At 45.4% G+C, this 15,641-nt stretch overlaps 1 protein-coding gene across 3 annotated transcripts in view; it reads right to left on the bottom strand.

Moving 5' to 3' along the window:
• Positions 1-15,641, bottom strand: part of POLA1 (DNA polymerase alpha 1, catalytic subunit) — a 450,237-nt gene that overhangs the window by 220,140 nt on the left and 214,456 nt on the right. For all 3 annotated transcript variants that reach the window (XM_040423702.1, XM_040423703.1, XM_040423704.1), the window contains exons 29-30: positions 7,658-7,790; positions 6,170-6,301 (exon numbers count right to left, since the gene is read on the bottom strand). In XM_040423702.1, coding sequence (XP_040279636.1) covers positions 6,170-6,301; positions 7,658-7,790 — 265 coding nt within the window. The remainder of the gene's footprint in view (positions 1-6,169; positions 6,302-7,657; positions 7,791-15,641) is intronic.

The raw sequence follows: 15,641 nt of genomic DNA, 5'->3' as shown, positions 1-15,641 counted from the left end.
AACAAGGAAGAAAAATAGGCACTAAAAAAAGAAAAAAAGAAAAAAAAAACTGCTTTTAATGATCTGAGCCTACCTTAGCCAAAGCTGATGTCAGTCCTATCAAACTAACAATCACTGAGCCTCTCTGGACACCATCTTTCATGTCTTCATGGCACATCACAAGATAAGGGTTTGTGCATAAAGTTGCACATTTTCTATAGAAGAACCCACAAATATCATGATCCCTTGCCTTTTTTGAGAGGTGTAGATGTCAAGTCATAGGAAATAGTGGAAATAAAAGGCCATAGTTTTGAATATTAACTTTAACTTGAATTCTCAAACATACAAACCCTAGTTGATCGCTTTACAACTGGGATCATAAGGGTAAGGCATTAAATTCTTTGTAGCTGTCTTCCAGAAACCATCAACAGAATACAAGCAGCAGCAAACGTTCTCTGTATTCCCAGAATGGAGAGGACATTCAAGCTGTCCACCTGTCACGGATGAGGTTAAGGAGTAAACCCCACACCGACAACCAGAGGGGAAGGGAAAAGCCACTAGGCCTCAACGCTAGGGAAGGGAAAGGGTCACCACCTAAAGAACCCTGGCCTTGACTCCTAACCGTATAGACACCCCTTGAAGGTAGAAATGCCCATACACAGGAACTTGGAAGCCCTGGAGACCCTGAGGTGCCCTAAAGATATTGGCAGGGCTGAGATAACCCGTTCCTTCCAAGATGAAGGAACAAGCGTCTCCCTGAGGCCTAGTAACCACAACCAAGGGGAAAAGACATAATACAAACAAGTGAGACACTTAGCTTCTGTTGTAGAAGGATGAGCAGGAACTCAGGGAGAACAACACTCCAGCTCTTTCCAAAATCAAATTAAGCAATCTACCGCAGTCAGAAGGGTGGGGTCAGACTATATATACAGGGTAGAAGCGATGACCACTGAGCAACAGCTTAGACAAGGGAAGTGGTCATTAACCCTATCAACACTGAATCAAGAGAAATCAAGGAGGCTGTTAGATTCCTCCACGCTCAGCCAGTCTCCTTGATCTCCTGACATCAGTCACCTGAGGGACAGTGACAGTACCCCCCCCCTTCTACGGGTAACCTCCGGGCACCCAGGACCGACCTTATTAGGATGGGCTCTGTGAAAAGCCTTCACCAGACAATTCGCATTAACATTGGCCGTGGCCGCTGGAACCCACATCCTCTCCTCTGGTCTGTAACCCTTCCAGTGGACGAGATACTGGAGGGATCTACGGAGAACTCGGGAGTCCACAATCCTGCCGATTTTAAATTAGCGTCCACCATGACAGGAGCGGGAGGCAAGGAGGACGGCTGAACAGGTTCGACACATTTCTTCAACAATGACTTATGAAATAAGTTATGAATTTTCAAAGCCTGAGGAAGTTCAAGACGGAAGGCTACAGGGTTAACAATGGCAGTGATCTTATATGGACCAAAAAATCTTGGGCCCAACTTCCAAGAAGGTACCTTAAGCTTAATGTTTCTTGTGGACAGCCACACAGAATCACCCACTCTCAGGTCCGGACCATTCATACGTCTCCTGTCAGCCACACGCTTATACCTGTTGCCCATCTTTTTCAAGTTATTTAGAATTTTCCGCCAAGTCGAAGACAAAGAAGAGGAAAATCGTTCCTCCTCAGGAATATCGGAATTTTGAGAACTAGAAAATGTGCCAAACTGCAGATGGAATCCATATGCCCTAAAAAATTGCGAATTATTAGTGGACTCCTGTCTACGGTTATTAATGGCAAACTCAGCTAACGACAAGAATGAAGACCACTCCTCCTGGTTCTCCAAAACAAAACATCTCAAGTAAGCCTCCAGATTCTGATTGGTGCGCTCAGTCTGTCCGTTCGACTGAGAATGAAAAGCCAAAGAAGAGGACAATTGTACACTCAGTTGAGTACAGAATGCTTTCCAGAATCTAGAAACCAACTGAGTCCCCCGATCAGACACCACATCAGAGGGAATGCCATGTAGTTTCACAATGTTATCGACAAACATCTGTGCAAGAATTTTGGCATTAGGTAGAGCAGGCAACGCTATAAAATGCTCCATTTTGTGAAACCGATCAATTACCACCAGGATCACGTTTTTCCCCGAAGAATTTGGTAAATCCATGATAAAGTCCATGAACAAATGCGTCCAAGGTCTGGACGGGATGGGTAATGGAAGAATAGATCCAGAAGGCAGAGTATGTGTCACCTTAGCATGAGCACAGGTACAACAGGCTGACACATAGTCCTCAACACAGTTGAGAGAAGAGATCGACAGTGGATCTACTCCCAGGGTGTCCAGCCAAGACAGTACAGTGATGTTCCTCAAATACCTTGTGACGCAAATCTGAGGGAACAAACAATTTCCCTGGAGGACAAGAGTCCGCTGCATCCTCTTGGGCCTCCAATACCTTAGCCTCAAGATCAGGATATAGGGAAGATATGACTACCCCTTCAGACAAAATAGGACTAGGATCTTTAGAAGGCTGCGTGACAAAGCATCGACCATCTGGACTGCCTTGTATTCAGTTGTTTAGCCGACTTAAAGTAAACAAGATTTTTGTGATCAGTAATTATAGTTATAGGATGAATTGCTCCCTCCTAACCAATGGCACCATTCTTCAAAAGCCAACTTAATGGCCAGCAATTCCCTATTACCCACGTCAATTTCTTTCAGCAGTCAAAAGTAGTTTTTTTTAGAGAAAAATCACATGGGCGTCATTTACTAGGTGAAGGACCTTGCGACAAAAAAGCTCCCACCCCTACCTCGGATGCGTCAACCTCTACAATGAATGGCTGAGACACATTCGGTTTCACCAGAATAGTGGCTGAAGCAAAACATTCCTTCACAGCAGAAAAGGCTTGTAATGCTGCCTCAGACCAAACAGAGAAATAGACCCCCTTCCTAGTCATGTCTGTTAAAGGTTTAACCACAGTCGAATAGTTCAAGATGAATTTACGGTAGTACAGTAGTTTGTGAATCCCAAAAACCGCATAAACTCTTTCAGATTTTCGAGTCGATCCCAGTCCAACACCGCACGGACTTTCTCGGGATCCATACGAAAACCTGAGGATGAGAGCAGGTAACCCAGGAAATTGCACTTCCTGAACAGTAAAAACACATTTTTCCATCTTCGCATACAATTTATTCTGTCTTAGGATCTGGAACACCTGTCTCCCATGATCCTGATGAGTCTCCATGTCTGGAGAATAAATTAGTACGTCATCCAGATATACAACAACAAATCTCCCCACCGTATGATGAAAGATGTCATTGACAAAGTGTTGAAAAACCGCTGGAGCATTGGTTAACCCAAAAGGCATATTCTCAAAATGACCGTCAGGGGTATTAAAGGCTGTCTTCCATTCTTTCCCCACTATGATCCTTACCAAATTATATGCCCCCCTCAGATCCAATTTAGAAAACATCTTGGCACCGACAATTTGATTAAACAAATCCGGAATTAAAGGAAGGGGGTAAGGATCACGGACGGAAATACGGTTGAGCTCACGGAAGTCCAGAGATGGTCTAAGGGTACCATCTTTTTTTTTTTACAAAGAAAAACCAAGCATCCACTGGGGATTTGGATGGTCTGATATGACCCTTTCACCAAGCTCTCGGTGATATACTCTCGCCATAGCCTTTCTTTCGAGCTCTGAAAGATTATACAACCGAGATTTGGGCAGTTTAGCTCCAGGAATAAGATTGACGGGACAATCATACTCCCGATGCGGGGGTAACGCCTGGTTACCACTCTCTGAAAATTCGGAAACGAACGAGGGTACAGTTTTAGTGGTGACCACAGAGAAAGACGTATTAAGACAGTTGTCCATGCAAAAATCACTCCAATTGAGAATCTGTCTCGCTTGCCAATCGATGGTAGGGTTATGTTTGCTTAACCATGGTAAGCCCAAAACTATCAGGCAGACCCTCCAACACATAACATGAGATAGATTCCTGATGGAAATCACCCACTCTTAAATGGATGTCATTTACCACCTGCAACAGGCATTTTTGGGTAAGAGGTGCAGAATCAATTTAAAAGACAGAAATGCTTTTCTCTAGTACACTAGTAGTCAACCCATGAAAGCGAACAAAATGTCCATCAAACAGGTTAATCCCAGCCTCACTATCGATAAATACCTTGATATCCACTGTTTTGGACTCTAACACCACCTTGGCAGACAGGAGAAATCAGGTACTACCAATAAATGACAAAAGTAAGTTTTCTTGCTCCCCACCCACACCACCAATAGTTATTTGGGGATTAAATGTTTTTCTTTCGTTGTCACCTTGACACTGAATGCACAGACAAATATTTACAAAATGTCCCTTCTTTTTGCAACAAAAACACACTCCCCTCTTATAACCAAAGCTCTTGCTAGCAGTCTCAGGAGTAGCTCCCCCTAACTGCACAGGCACATCCACAGGTGTCTCTTTACCATAAGTGTCAAAGGAAGCCGCCACCATGTTTGACAGTACATCTTGAGGGTGAGAACACCTAGATCTCTCCCTCAGGCGTCAATCAAGACGTACAGCAAGGGACACAGCTGCTTCCAATGACTAAGGATTTTCATGAAAGGCCAACGCATCCTGCAGCCTCTCAGACCCTGACAGAATTGGCTACGGAGAGCAGGATCATTCCACTCCGTAGCCCATCTCCTAAATCCAGAGCAATAGATCTCCGCGGAGAGCTCTCCCTGCTGTAAACCACGTAATTTGGTTTCGGCCTGAGAGATCTGATCCGGGTCATCGTAAATAAGACCCAAGGCTCTAAAAAAAACGTATCTACCGACTGGAGGGACGGCGATCTGGTCGGCAGAGAAAAAGTCCACGACTGGGCGTCAACTTTAAGCAAAGAAATGATCATACCCAAACGTTGACTCTAGTTTCCAGAAGAGTATGGACGCAGCTTAAAGTATAATTTACATGACTCCCAGAACCAGATGAAATTGGCACTACCTCCAGAAAATCTGTCCGGGAGAGCCACCTTCGGTTCAGGGCAGGCCTGGTACCCACCACCGGTAGCAGCCGCCTGTGGTTTCTGAATCTGTAAGACTGTCGGGCGGAGGTCTGCTACCTCCAAAGACAGCCCCTGAATCTGTTCAAGTGCAGACATAGAATCCATAGCTGCACTGACCTGAACAAAAAATGGCGGTTATGGCGGTAGATTATGTCAGGGATGAGGTAAAGGAGTAAACACCACACCGACAACCAGAGGGGAAGGGAAAAGCCACTAGGCCTGAACGCTAGGGAAGGGAAAGGGTCAACACCTAAAGAACCCTACTCCTAGCCCTGACTCCTAACCGTATGGGCACCCCTTGAAGGTAGAAATGCCCATACGCAGGAACCTGGAAGCCCTAAAGATATTGGCAGGGCTGAGACAATCCGTTCCTTCCAAGATGAAGGAACAAGCGTCTCCCTGAGGCCCAGTAACCACAACCAAGGGGAAAAGACAAAATAAAAACAAGCGAGACACTTAGCTTCTGTTGAAGATGGATGAGCAGGAACTAAGGGAGAACCACACTCCAGCTCTTTCCAAAACCAAATGAAGCAATCTACCGCATAGTCAGAAGGGTGGGGTCACACTATAAAGGGTAGAAGTGATGACCACTGAGCAACAGCTGAGACAAGGGAAGTGGTCATTAACCCCATCAACACTGAATCAAGATAAATCAAGGAGGCTTGAATCAAGATAAATCAAGGAGGCTGTTAGATTCCTCCATGCTATGCCAGTCTCCTTGATCTCCTGACATCAGTCACCTGAAAGACCGTGACACCACCATGGTCGCTCCTCTCTATTCTCCATGAATAGGTAAGAGGCATCATAAATGGTAATAGAAATACATTAATAATGGAGTAACCCACAGTGAGTTTGATTTCCTCCTTTCCTCTCACCCATTAGCTGAACAGCTCCAGCTCATACTAAGAAATAGTCCAAATGAAATTTCTGACTACACATGGATGGGAAATGACATAAAATAAATCTATATCTTTACTTGGGTAAAGGTTGTGAAAGACATTGGTTTGAGTTGAACACAGTTGTACTTCAACAAACATCCATTTTATCTGCTTCCTATTTTAGAATCAGTACTTTTGAAGTAAACAGTTTGTTTTCTTTAACCTATTACAAACACAAAGTGGGGTATAGGTGAGTACCCGGCATATGACATAGGAGATGGTATCCCCAGCCTTCATCTTTCTTCCTCCCTGGGAATTTATCCATAAGGCAACATGTACATGGGGCAAACTTTTTTTGTCTGGGTAGTCCTGTGGATCCTTTGTTAGGGCCTAAAAGAAAAAAAACGGGGAAAAAAAACACATTATTAACGGAGTGACACAATGGGAAAGCTGCACTGGTGTGGTAAAGATATTAAAGAGGATTTACAAGATTCCAAGATTAATGGCTTATTCATGGGAAAGGATGAGGTGGAAAATCCCTTTAAAATGTAAAATACAGAGATAGGACTTGTGGGCTGGACTGCCACCATTTTTTTTATTGTGCATGCCTAGCACATTCTTTGAGAAAATCTGTCAACGTGCTTGCCAACACATAGTCAGGTCCATAAATATTGGGACATTGACACAATTCTAATATTTATTGCTCTATACACCACAATGGATTTGAAATGAAACGAACTAGATGTGCTTTAACTGCAGACTGTCAGCTTTAATTTGAGGGTATTTACATCCAAATCAGGTGAACGGTGTAGGAATTACAACAGTTTGCATATGTGCCTCCCACTTGTTAAGGAACCAAAAGTAATGGGACAGAATAATAATCATAAATCAAACTTTCACTTTTTAATACTTGGTTGCAAATCCTTTGCAGTCAATTACAGCCTGAAGTCTGGAACGCATAGACATCACCAGACGCTGGGTTTCATCCCTGGTGATGCTCTGCCAGGCCTCTACTGCAACAGTCTTCAGTTCCTGCTTGTTCTTGGAGCATTTTCCTTTCAGTTTTGTCTTCAGCAAGTGAAATGCATGCTCAATCGGATTCAGGTCAGGTGATTGACTTGGCCATTGCATAACATTCCACTTCTTTCCCTTAAAAAACTCTTTGGTTGCTTTTGCAGTATGTTTTGGGTCAAATCCATTATGGTGGTGTATAGAGCCAAAAATTTTAGAATTGTGTCGATGTCCCAATATTTATGGACCTGACTGTAGTTATAGCCTCTAATGGACCAGTGCGGTCAGCATTAGTAAGCATACCCTTCTTTCTAACCGTATTGGAAATTGTAGTCAATTGACGTGCCCAATAAAGGGCCACTGGAATTTTATTTTTACAATGGAAATCAATGAAACACATAAATGGATGGCAAACAGTTGCACTTGTAAAGTGCACATACTAAAAATGGTATGGACAGGGAGGAAAGATGGCAAAGAACATATTCGCATTTTCCACCAAATTTAATGGAGATCATTTATCAAGACTGGCGTTTTCTCCCCCGGTCTTGATATCCCCCGCATTGCCAGAGGATGTGCTTAAGTTATGACGGATTTCATGCCTCATCATAGTTTAAACGCATCCTCCGACAGTCCTAGCTAGCCAGAAAACGTTCTGCAACACAATATAATGGCGTGTACAGAAAAACATGTCTCAAAAGGGAAAATCTGGAAACCTCAGTGCCTCTAAAAGTTTACCTTATTAATCTCATACTGGCCAATGGGAATGCTGCCATTGATCACATTTTCTCCAATCTCCATGAGCTTTTTCTGAATGTTTTCCACTATGGTGTCTCGGGGCTGGTCTGACAAGATCTGACTGATTACGTAACTAAAAGGAAAAATAGAAAAGGAAATTTGAAAGGTTTTCCAGAAAACAACAGAAGCACAGATGAAGATGGGATCTGCTAAAGACATTATCCATTCACAAGGGTGAGCTAATTTGACTGAATCACAAGCCAAGGCGGTCAGTGGAAGCAGGTGGAACATAATTGGGACATCAGGAACAAGAGACAATTTACAACCTTGCTTTGAACAAATGAAATCAGTGATAATCAGTGCAAGTTAACTGATAATTCTCCAAGAAAATAAAATAGCATCTGAAGAGGAACAGAGCACAGAAAATTCACAGCGAAAATTATGAAAAGAATGAATAAGACTTTCCGTCAGACACTGGCAACTATAATAGCAAATTCTTTACATTTTTTTTTCTTTTTGTTTCAGGACACAGAAAAATAACTTTACAAATGTTAACAAAGGTCATTCCATCTAAAAGCAGATTATGAAATATTCACATAGCAGATAAGGTGCAGTAAAAACTCTACCTAAAAAACCCATATGCCATTTGTGAACACCAGGAGTACCTTTAGTGCAGACTGCTGCCAATTTGTTTGTAAACTTCTAGCAGGAATAACCGAAGAATGGCACAACATAGAGTATTAAGAATAGATGCTCCAGAATTGTTATTACATGATGAATGCAAGTTACTAAAATAATATCAGGAGAGGGGACAGCTTCTCTTTCAGATGTAGTTTGATGTAAATATATGTCCGGCTCCTTCTCAGGCCTCCTACGAGCCATGTATTATATAAATTATACAACTGTGGTCTTCTGCCAGTATCCAATATGGCGTTTCTACACACGCATTGATGTGAGCATGCGCGTTGGAGAGCTGTCAGAGTCTTCCGGCCCTGCTGTGTCCGATCTGGGCGACACGCCTGTCTTGGACGTAGCATGACGTCACCCAGCAGAGCGATGTGCCTGTCGGGGACGTAACATACGTCACTCTTCTGAGACGCATCCTGACGCCTGCGCACTTCCCAGAGGTAGACGCCAACTTTGGCCATTGCGGACATGTGTGAACACGCTGTTTCCATTTGGTATGTCATTCTTCCCATCGCTTGCTCCTCCTGTTTTTAAATTAATGCAATTATGTGTATACACAACAGCTGATATATATTGGCGCTACTTGTATTTATATAGTAATTATGTCACATTACTGTAAAGTTTTCGATAATGCTTTATATCTGATTATGTATCACTATTCCTATCACTAGATTACTTTGTATTTTCAATTTTTAATCATGTTATATTTGTCTCTACACATGTTTTCGCTACATTGATGGTATTCATTGATCACTCCACCCCTTAATTATGTACATCTATTTATACCATATGTTACACTTATGTTTGATGCTTGAGAAAGGCTCTGTGTTTTGAGAAACGTCGCCTCACTGTGCCACTGTGGCTCAATAAATTTCCACTTTTTTCTACTGGATGTGCTGTCCGTTTTCATATAATATATATACACACCTGGTGCTTTGGTATATTTACCAGACAAAACTACACTGTGGGGACTTTTGTCACACTGCAGCACAACAAACAGCTTGCTAAAGAGCACCAGTGCCCGAAAGGTCCCTGAAAGGACTGTACTTAGAATTTTCAGTAAAACCTAATTGCATTACATCATCTGAACGTTGATGGAGATCCCCGACAGTGGACACCCCAGGGATGTGCACCACCATTCATACTGCGCTTTACACCACTGCAGACAACGCCTGGCATTGTGCGCAGTGATATCAGGCTTGCGTGCAGCTGCTTGACCATGGAACCTCATTTCAAGAAGCTCCAGAGTTCTGTCATCGGTTAGCAGATTTGTACCTATGAAACTGGCTGACCGGTTGCATGTGCAGAAAACTAAGAAAAACTAAATTTTAATAAATGCAGTGCCCCCGTTGCTCCTAGAGGCTCATTTGCAGTCACTTAGAGGATCTCTGCAACTGCTGCATTTCCTGGACTGACAGGGCCAGGCAGGTGTGATGGCATTTACCCTGCCTGACCCTGTCAAAGTGCAGAAGGCGCAGCAGATGCGGAGAGCAGATCCTCTAGGTGTAACAGCAACGCCCCCATTTCTCCTCGAGACTCATTTGCATTTATTAAAACGTAGTTTTCTCAGCAATGAGGGCACATATGGACATGGGACCAACACAGAAGACTTCAGCTACCAAGTGCACATGTAACAGGTCGTCAAGTTTCATAGGTACAACTATTCTGACAATGTCCGTTAAGATAAAGTCTGGGTACTAGACATATTTAGGACCAAAATTGGATAGAATAACAATAATGACGGAACATTATCATCAATAAAAAACACTCAGAAAAGGTTTCCGGAATTGCCCTGGTACAGTAGATATAGGTTTCTCACATTGATTCATGAGTGTAAAACAACATCACATCGGAGAACTGGCAAACACTCTTTAACCCCTTCAGGACACAGCCTTATTTCACCTTAAGGACCAGGCCATTTTGTGCAAATCTGACCAGTGTCAATTTAAGTGGTGATAACTTTAAAACGCTTTTACTTAGCCAGGGCATTCTGAGATTGTTTATTCGTCACATATTGTACTTCATGACACTGGAAAAATGGAGTAAAAAAAAAATCACTTTTATTTTCAAAAAAATACCAAATTTGCCCAAAATTTTGAAAAATTTGCAAATTTCCAAGTTTCAATTTCTCTACTTCTATAATACATAGTAATACCTACAAAAATAGTTATTACTTTACATTTCCCATATGTCTACTTCATGTTAGGATCGTTTTGGGAATGACATTTTATTTTTGGGGGACGTTACAAAACTTAGAAGTTTAGAAGTATATATTGAAATTTCTCTGAAATTTTCAAAATCCAACTTTTTAAGGACCAGTTCAGGTCTGAAGTCACTTTGTGAGGCTTACATAATAGAAACCACCCAAAAATTACCCCATTCTAGAAACTACACCCCTCAAGGTATTCAAAACAGATTTTACAAACATCGTTAACCCTTTAGGTGTTCCACAAGAATGAACGGAAAATAGAGATACAATTTCTAAATTTCACTTTTTTGGTAGATTTTCCATTTTAATATTTTATTTCTAATTACAAAGCAAGGGTTAACAGCCAAACCAAACTCAATATTTATGGCCCTGATTCTGTAGTTTACAGAAACACCCCAAATGTGGTCGTAAACCGCTGTACGGGCACACGGCAGGGTGAAGAAGGAAAGGAATGCCATACGGTTTTTTTGAAGGCAGATTTTGCTGGACATTTAAATCCCCTCTGATGCACCCCTAGAGTAGAAACTCCAAAAAAGTGACCCCATTTTAGAAACTACGGGATAGAGTGGAAGTTTTGTTGGTACTAGTTTAGGGTACATATGATTTTTGGTTGCTCTATATTACACTTTTTGTGAGGCAAGGTAACAAGAAATAGCTGTTTTGGCACAGTTTTTATTTATTTTTGTTATTTACAACATTCATCTGACAGGTTAGCTCATGTGGTATTTTTATAGACCAGGTTGTCACGGATGCGGTGATACCGAAAATGTATACAATTTTTTTTATTTATGTAAGTTTTACACAATGATTTCATTTTTTAAACAAAAAAAAAAATCAAGTTTTAGTGTCTCCATAGTCTGAGAGCCATAGTTTTTTCAGTTTTTGGGCGATAATCTTGGATAGGGTCTCATTTTTTGCGGGATGAGATGACTGTTTGATTGGCACTATTTTGGGGTGCGTATGACTCTTTGATCGCTTGCGATTACACTTTTTGTGATGTAAGATAACAAAAAATTGCTTTTTTTACACCTTTTTTTTTTTTGTTCACTTGAGGGGTTAGGTCATGTGATATTTTTTATAGGAGCCGGTCGATACGTTTAAGTGTGTAAGTTTTACACAATAACAGCTTTTTTAATTAAAAAAAAGGAGATTTTTTGTTGTGAAACTCACCTGTAAAATCTTTTTCTCGTCTTTTCCATTGGGAGACACAGACCATGGGTATAGCTTAGGCCATTACTAGGAGGAGACACTATGCAAATAATAAAAAACAGCTCCTCCTCCACTGGCTATACCCCCATGCTCCAACAGGAGGACCTCAGTGCGTGCAAAAGCAGTAGGAGAAGAAGATCAGAAACCAAATATTAACTAAGAAAAGCATAACCAAGGAACACCGCCATCGGGCCGTTAACCATAAGGTCCCACTAGAATAGAACCAATCCCTTGTGCAACAGACAAGAATGGGTGGGAGCTGTGTCCCCCAATGGAAAAGACGAGAAAAAGATTTTACAGGTGAGTTTCACAAAAAATCTCCTTTTCTCGCCCATCCCATTGGGGGACACAGACCATGGGACGTCCTAGAGCAGTCCATGGGGTGGGAAGACCAGCACCTCCAGAGGGAAAACGTCCAACGGTTAAACAGGAACCACAGCCTGCAATACCTTGCGCCCTAGGGCAGCATCAGCCGACGGCAAAGAGTGCAGCTGGTAGAACTTTGTAAAAGTATGTAAGGACGACCAGGTGGCTTCCTTACAAAGTTGTGATGTAGAGGCTCGATTGCGCCTAGCCCAGGAGGCCCCAACCGCCCTGGTGGAGTGCGCGGTAACACCCGCTGGGGGAACCCTACCCCGGGACCAATAGGCCATGGCAATAGTCGACCGAATCCACCGAGCCACAGTGACCTTGGAGGCTGCCAGACCCTTGCGAGGCCCCTCGGGAAGCACAAAAAGAGAGTCCGAGCGCCGAAATGGGGCAGTAACCGATAGGTACACCCTAAAGCACGGACAACATCCAGAGAATGGAGAGTGCGCTCCTTGGGGTTCGCCGGAGCGGGGCAAAAGGATGGCAGGACTATATCCTCATTAAGGTGAAAGACGGAAACCACCTTGGGCAAAAAGGAAGGGACAGGGCGCAGTACCACCTTGTCCTTGTGGAAGACCAAAAAGGGCTCTTTAGAGGAAAGGGCAGCCAGCTCCGATACCCTCCTGATAGAGGTGATGGCCACCAAAAAGACCACCTTCCAGGTGAGAAAGCTCAGGGAAATATTCCTCAGGGGCTCAAAAGGAGCCGCCTGGAGAGAAGACAGAACCAGGTTCAGATCCCAGGGGGGCAGAGGAGGGACATACGGAGAGACCGAATGCGCCATCCACTGCAGGAAGGTCCTCACCGGACCTAGCAGAGCCAGAGAGCGCTGGAAGAAAATGGCCAGAGCGGAGACCTGACCCTTCAGAGAGCTCAGGGACATTCCCATCTCAAGACCCGACTGGAGAGGACCACCGGAACTAAGAGAAATGAAGGGAAAAAAAACGCCTATCTTCTCACAAAAGGCAAGAAAGGCCCTCCAGGTACGATAGTATATCCGGGAGGAAGCTGTTTTCCTGGCTTTGATCATGGTCTTCACGACAGAGTCCGAGAAGCCCCTCTTCTTCAAGATGGTGGTCTCAACAGCCACGCTGTTAAACGAAGCGGTTGTAAATTCTGGTGGAAGAGAGGTCCTTGAGACAGCAGGTCCTCCCTGAAAGGAAGAGGCCACGGAACGTCCGCCAGCACCCGATTGGCGGCGAGGCCAATCGGGAGCGATGAGGATGGTCGGGATTCCTTCTGCCGCGACCCTGCGAAGAACCTTTGGGGGTAGAGGCAGTGGTGGGAAGACATAGAGGAGTGCGAAGTCTTGCCACGGAGACACCAGAGCGTCCACCCCGTACGCCTCCGGATCCCGAGCTCGGGCCAGGTACGTGGGAACCTTGTTGTTGAGCCTGGACGCCATCAAGTCCACGTTCGGGCAGCCCCAACGGCGATAGACATCCTTGAAAACGTCCGGATGCAGAGACCACTCTCCCGGATCCACCTTGTTGCGGCTGAGAAAGTCCGCCGTCCAGTCTTCGACCCCTGGTATGTACACCGCAGACAATATTGGAACGTGAGCCTCCGCCCACTGGAGGATCCTCTTCACCTCCTGCATCACCGGTCGGCTGCGGGTTCCGCCCTGATGATTGATGTAGGCCACGGCTGTGGCATTGTCCGACTGGATCCTTACCGGGAGACCCGTTAGGAGGGGGGTTCTCATTGGACATGAGAAAGAGAGGAAAATTGCTCTGAGCTCCAATATGTTGATCGGAAGGCGGGCTTCCACTTCTGACCACACCCCCTGAACCGTCCGAGCCCGGAGAACGCCGCCCCAACCTAGGAGACTGGTATCGGTGGTGAAGACTGTCCAGGAGATTGGGAGGAAGGATTTCCCCGAAGTCAGATTCTGAGGGGACAGCCACCACGAGAGGTTCATGCGAACCCGAGAAGGAAGACGGATCCGAGAGTCCAGACCCTTCGATGTCCTGTCCCAGAAAGACAGGATCGCCTGCTGCAGAGGTAGAGTGTGAAACTGGGTAAAGGGGACTGCCTCGAAGGAGGCCACCATAAGCCCCAGAACCTGCATGCACTCCCGGATGGAGAGACACTGGGAATGCAGAAGGCGAGACACCGACTCCCGTATCCGGGAGAACTTGCAATCCGGGAGGAATACCCGGGCTGCAGTAGTGTCCATAATAATCCCCAGGAAGGTCACCCTCTGGGAAGGTTGGAGAGAGGACTTCGGGAAGTTGATCAGCCAGCCAACTGTTGCAGAGTCTGAACAGTGATCCTGACGCTGTCTTCGGCCTGGGGACGAGAGGGAGCCTTTATCAGAATGTTGTCCAGGTAGAGCAGCAGAGATATGCCCCTGGTACGGAGAAGCGCCATGATTGGCTCCAAGATCTTTGTGAATACCCGCGGGGCTGTCGCTAGCCCAAAGGGAAGGGCGACGAACTGATAATGATGGTCGCCAATGGCGAAGCGCAGGAACCTGTGGTGAGGTTCTGCTATAGGAACATCCAGATAGGCGTCCCGGATGTCCACCGACACGAGGAACTCCCCTGGAAGAAGAGAAGCAATAACTGAGCGGAGGGATTCCATCCGGAACCTCCGCACCCGCAGGGACTTGTTTAACAGCTTCAGGTCCAAAACCGGACGCACTGATCCCTCCTTCTTTGAGGAAAGAAACGTTCCGGAGGTCTGGAAACAAATTCTATCTTGTAACCGGGAGTTACAATTTCCAGGGCCCAGGCGTCTTGAACGTGAGCCCTCCAGACATGCTGAAAGGAGAGCAGACGGCAGCCCACCGCAAGCGGTGGGGGCGCCCCTTCAGGCGGAGGACTGCTTGGGAACCGCAGGGCGGGCAGAACCCCCCTGGAACAGTGCCCGCGGGCGCCAGGAAGGTTGAGGCTTAAAGGAAGGCTTCTTGCGGGAGTCCTGAGAGACGCCGGAGGAGGGGGCTGTCGCAGACATGGAGGAGGAGAAGCGCCGAAAGGACTGATTTCTAGAGCCAGAGGGGCGAGCTCTAAAGGCGCGCTTGGATCTAGATTGGGGCAGGTGTGTACTCTTGCCCCCCGTAGCGTCAGAGATAATCTCATCCAGCTTAGCACCGAAGAGCCTGGAGCCCGCAAAGGGGAGGTTAGTGAGGGAGCGCTTGGAGGAAGCGTTGGCTTCCCGGACATTCAACCAGACCTCCCTGCGCTGCGTCACCGAGAGGGCCGAAATCCACGCAAAGAGAGTGCTGACGTCCAATGAAGCCTCACAAAGGAATGTTGTCGCCTGGGACATCTGGAGGATTAAGTTTAGGGTGTCTGCAGAGGCATCCTGCTCCGCGAGGTCCTGATGATGGCGCTGCAACCACACCGAAAGCGCCCTGGCTACCCAGGCCGAGGCGAACGCGGTCCGCAGACCTGTGCCCGCCAGAGAGAATCTGGCTTTGGAAAGAGTCCAAACGCCTGTCAACGGAGTCCTGTAGGGAGGACCCGTCCAGGACTGGTATTGCCGTATTCTTAGTCAATCTGGCCA

This window comes from Bufo bufo, chromosome 3, assembly GCF_905171765.1.
Source record: "Bufo bufo chromosome 3, aBufBuf1.1, whole genome shotgun sequence".
NCBI classification, from domain to species: domain Eukaryota; kingdom Metazoa; phylum Chordata; class Amphibia; order Anura; family Bufonidae; genus Bufo; species Bufo bufo.
This window is presented reverse-complemented; position numbering and strand designations above follow the sequence as displayed.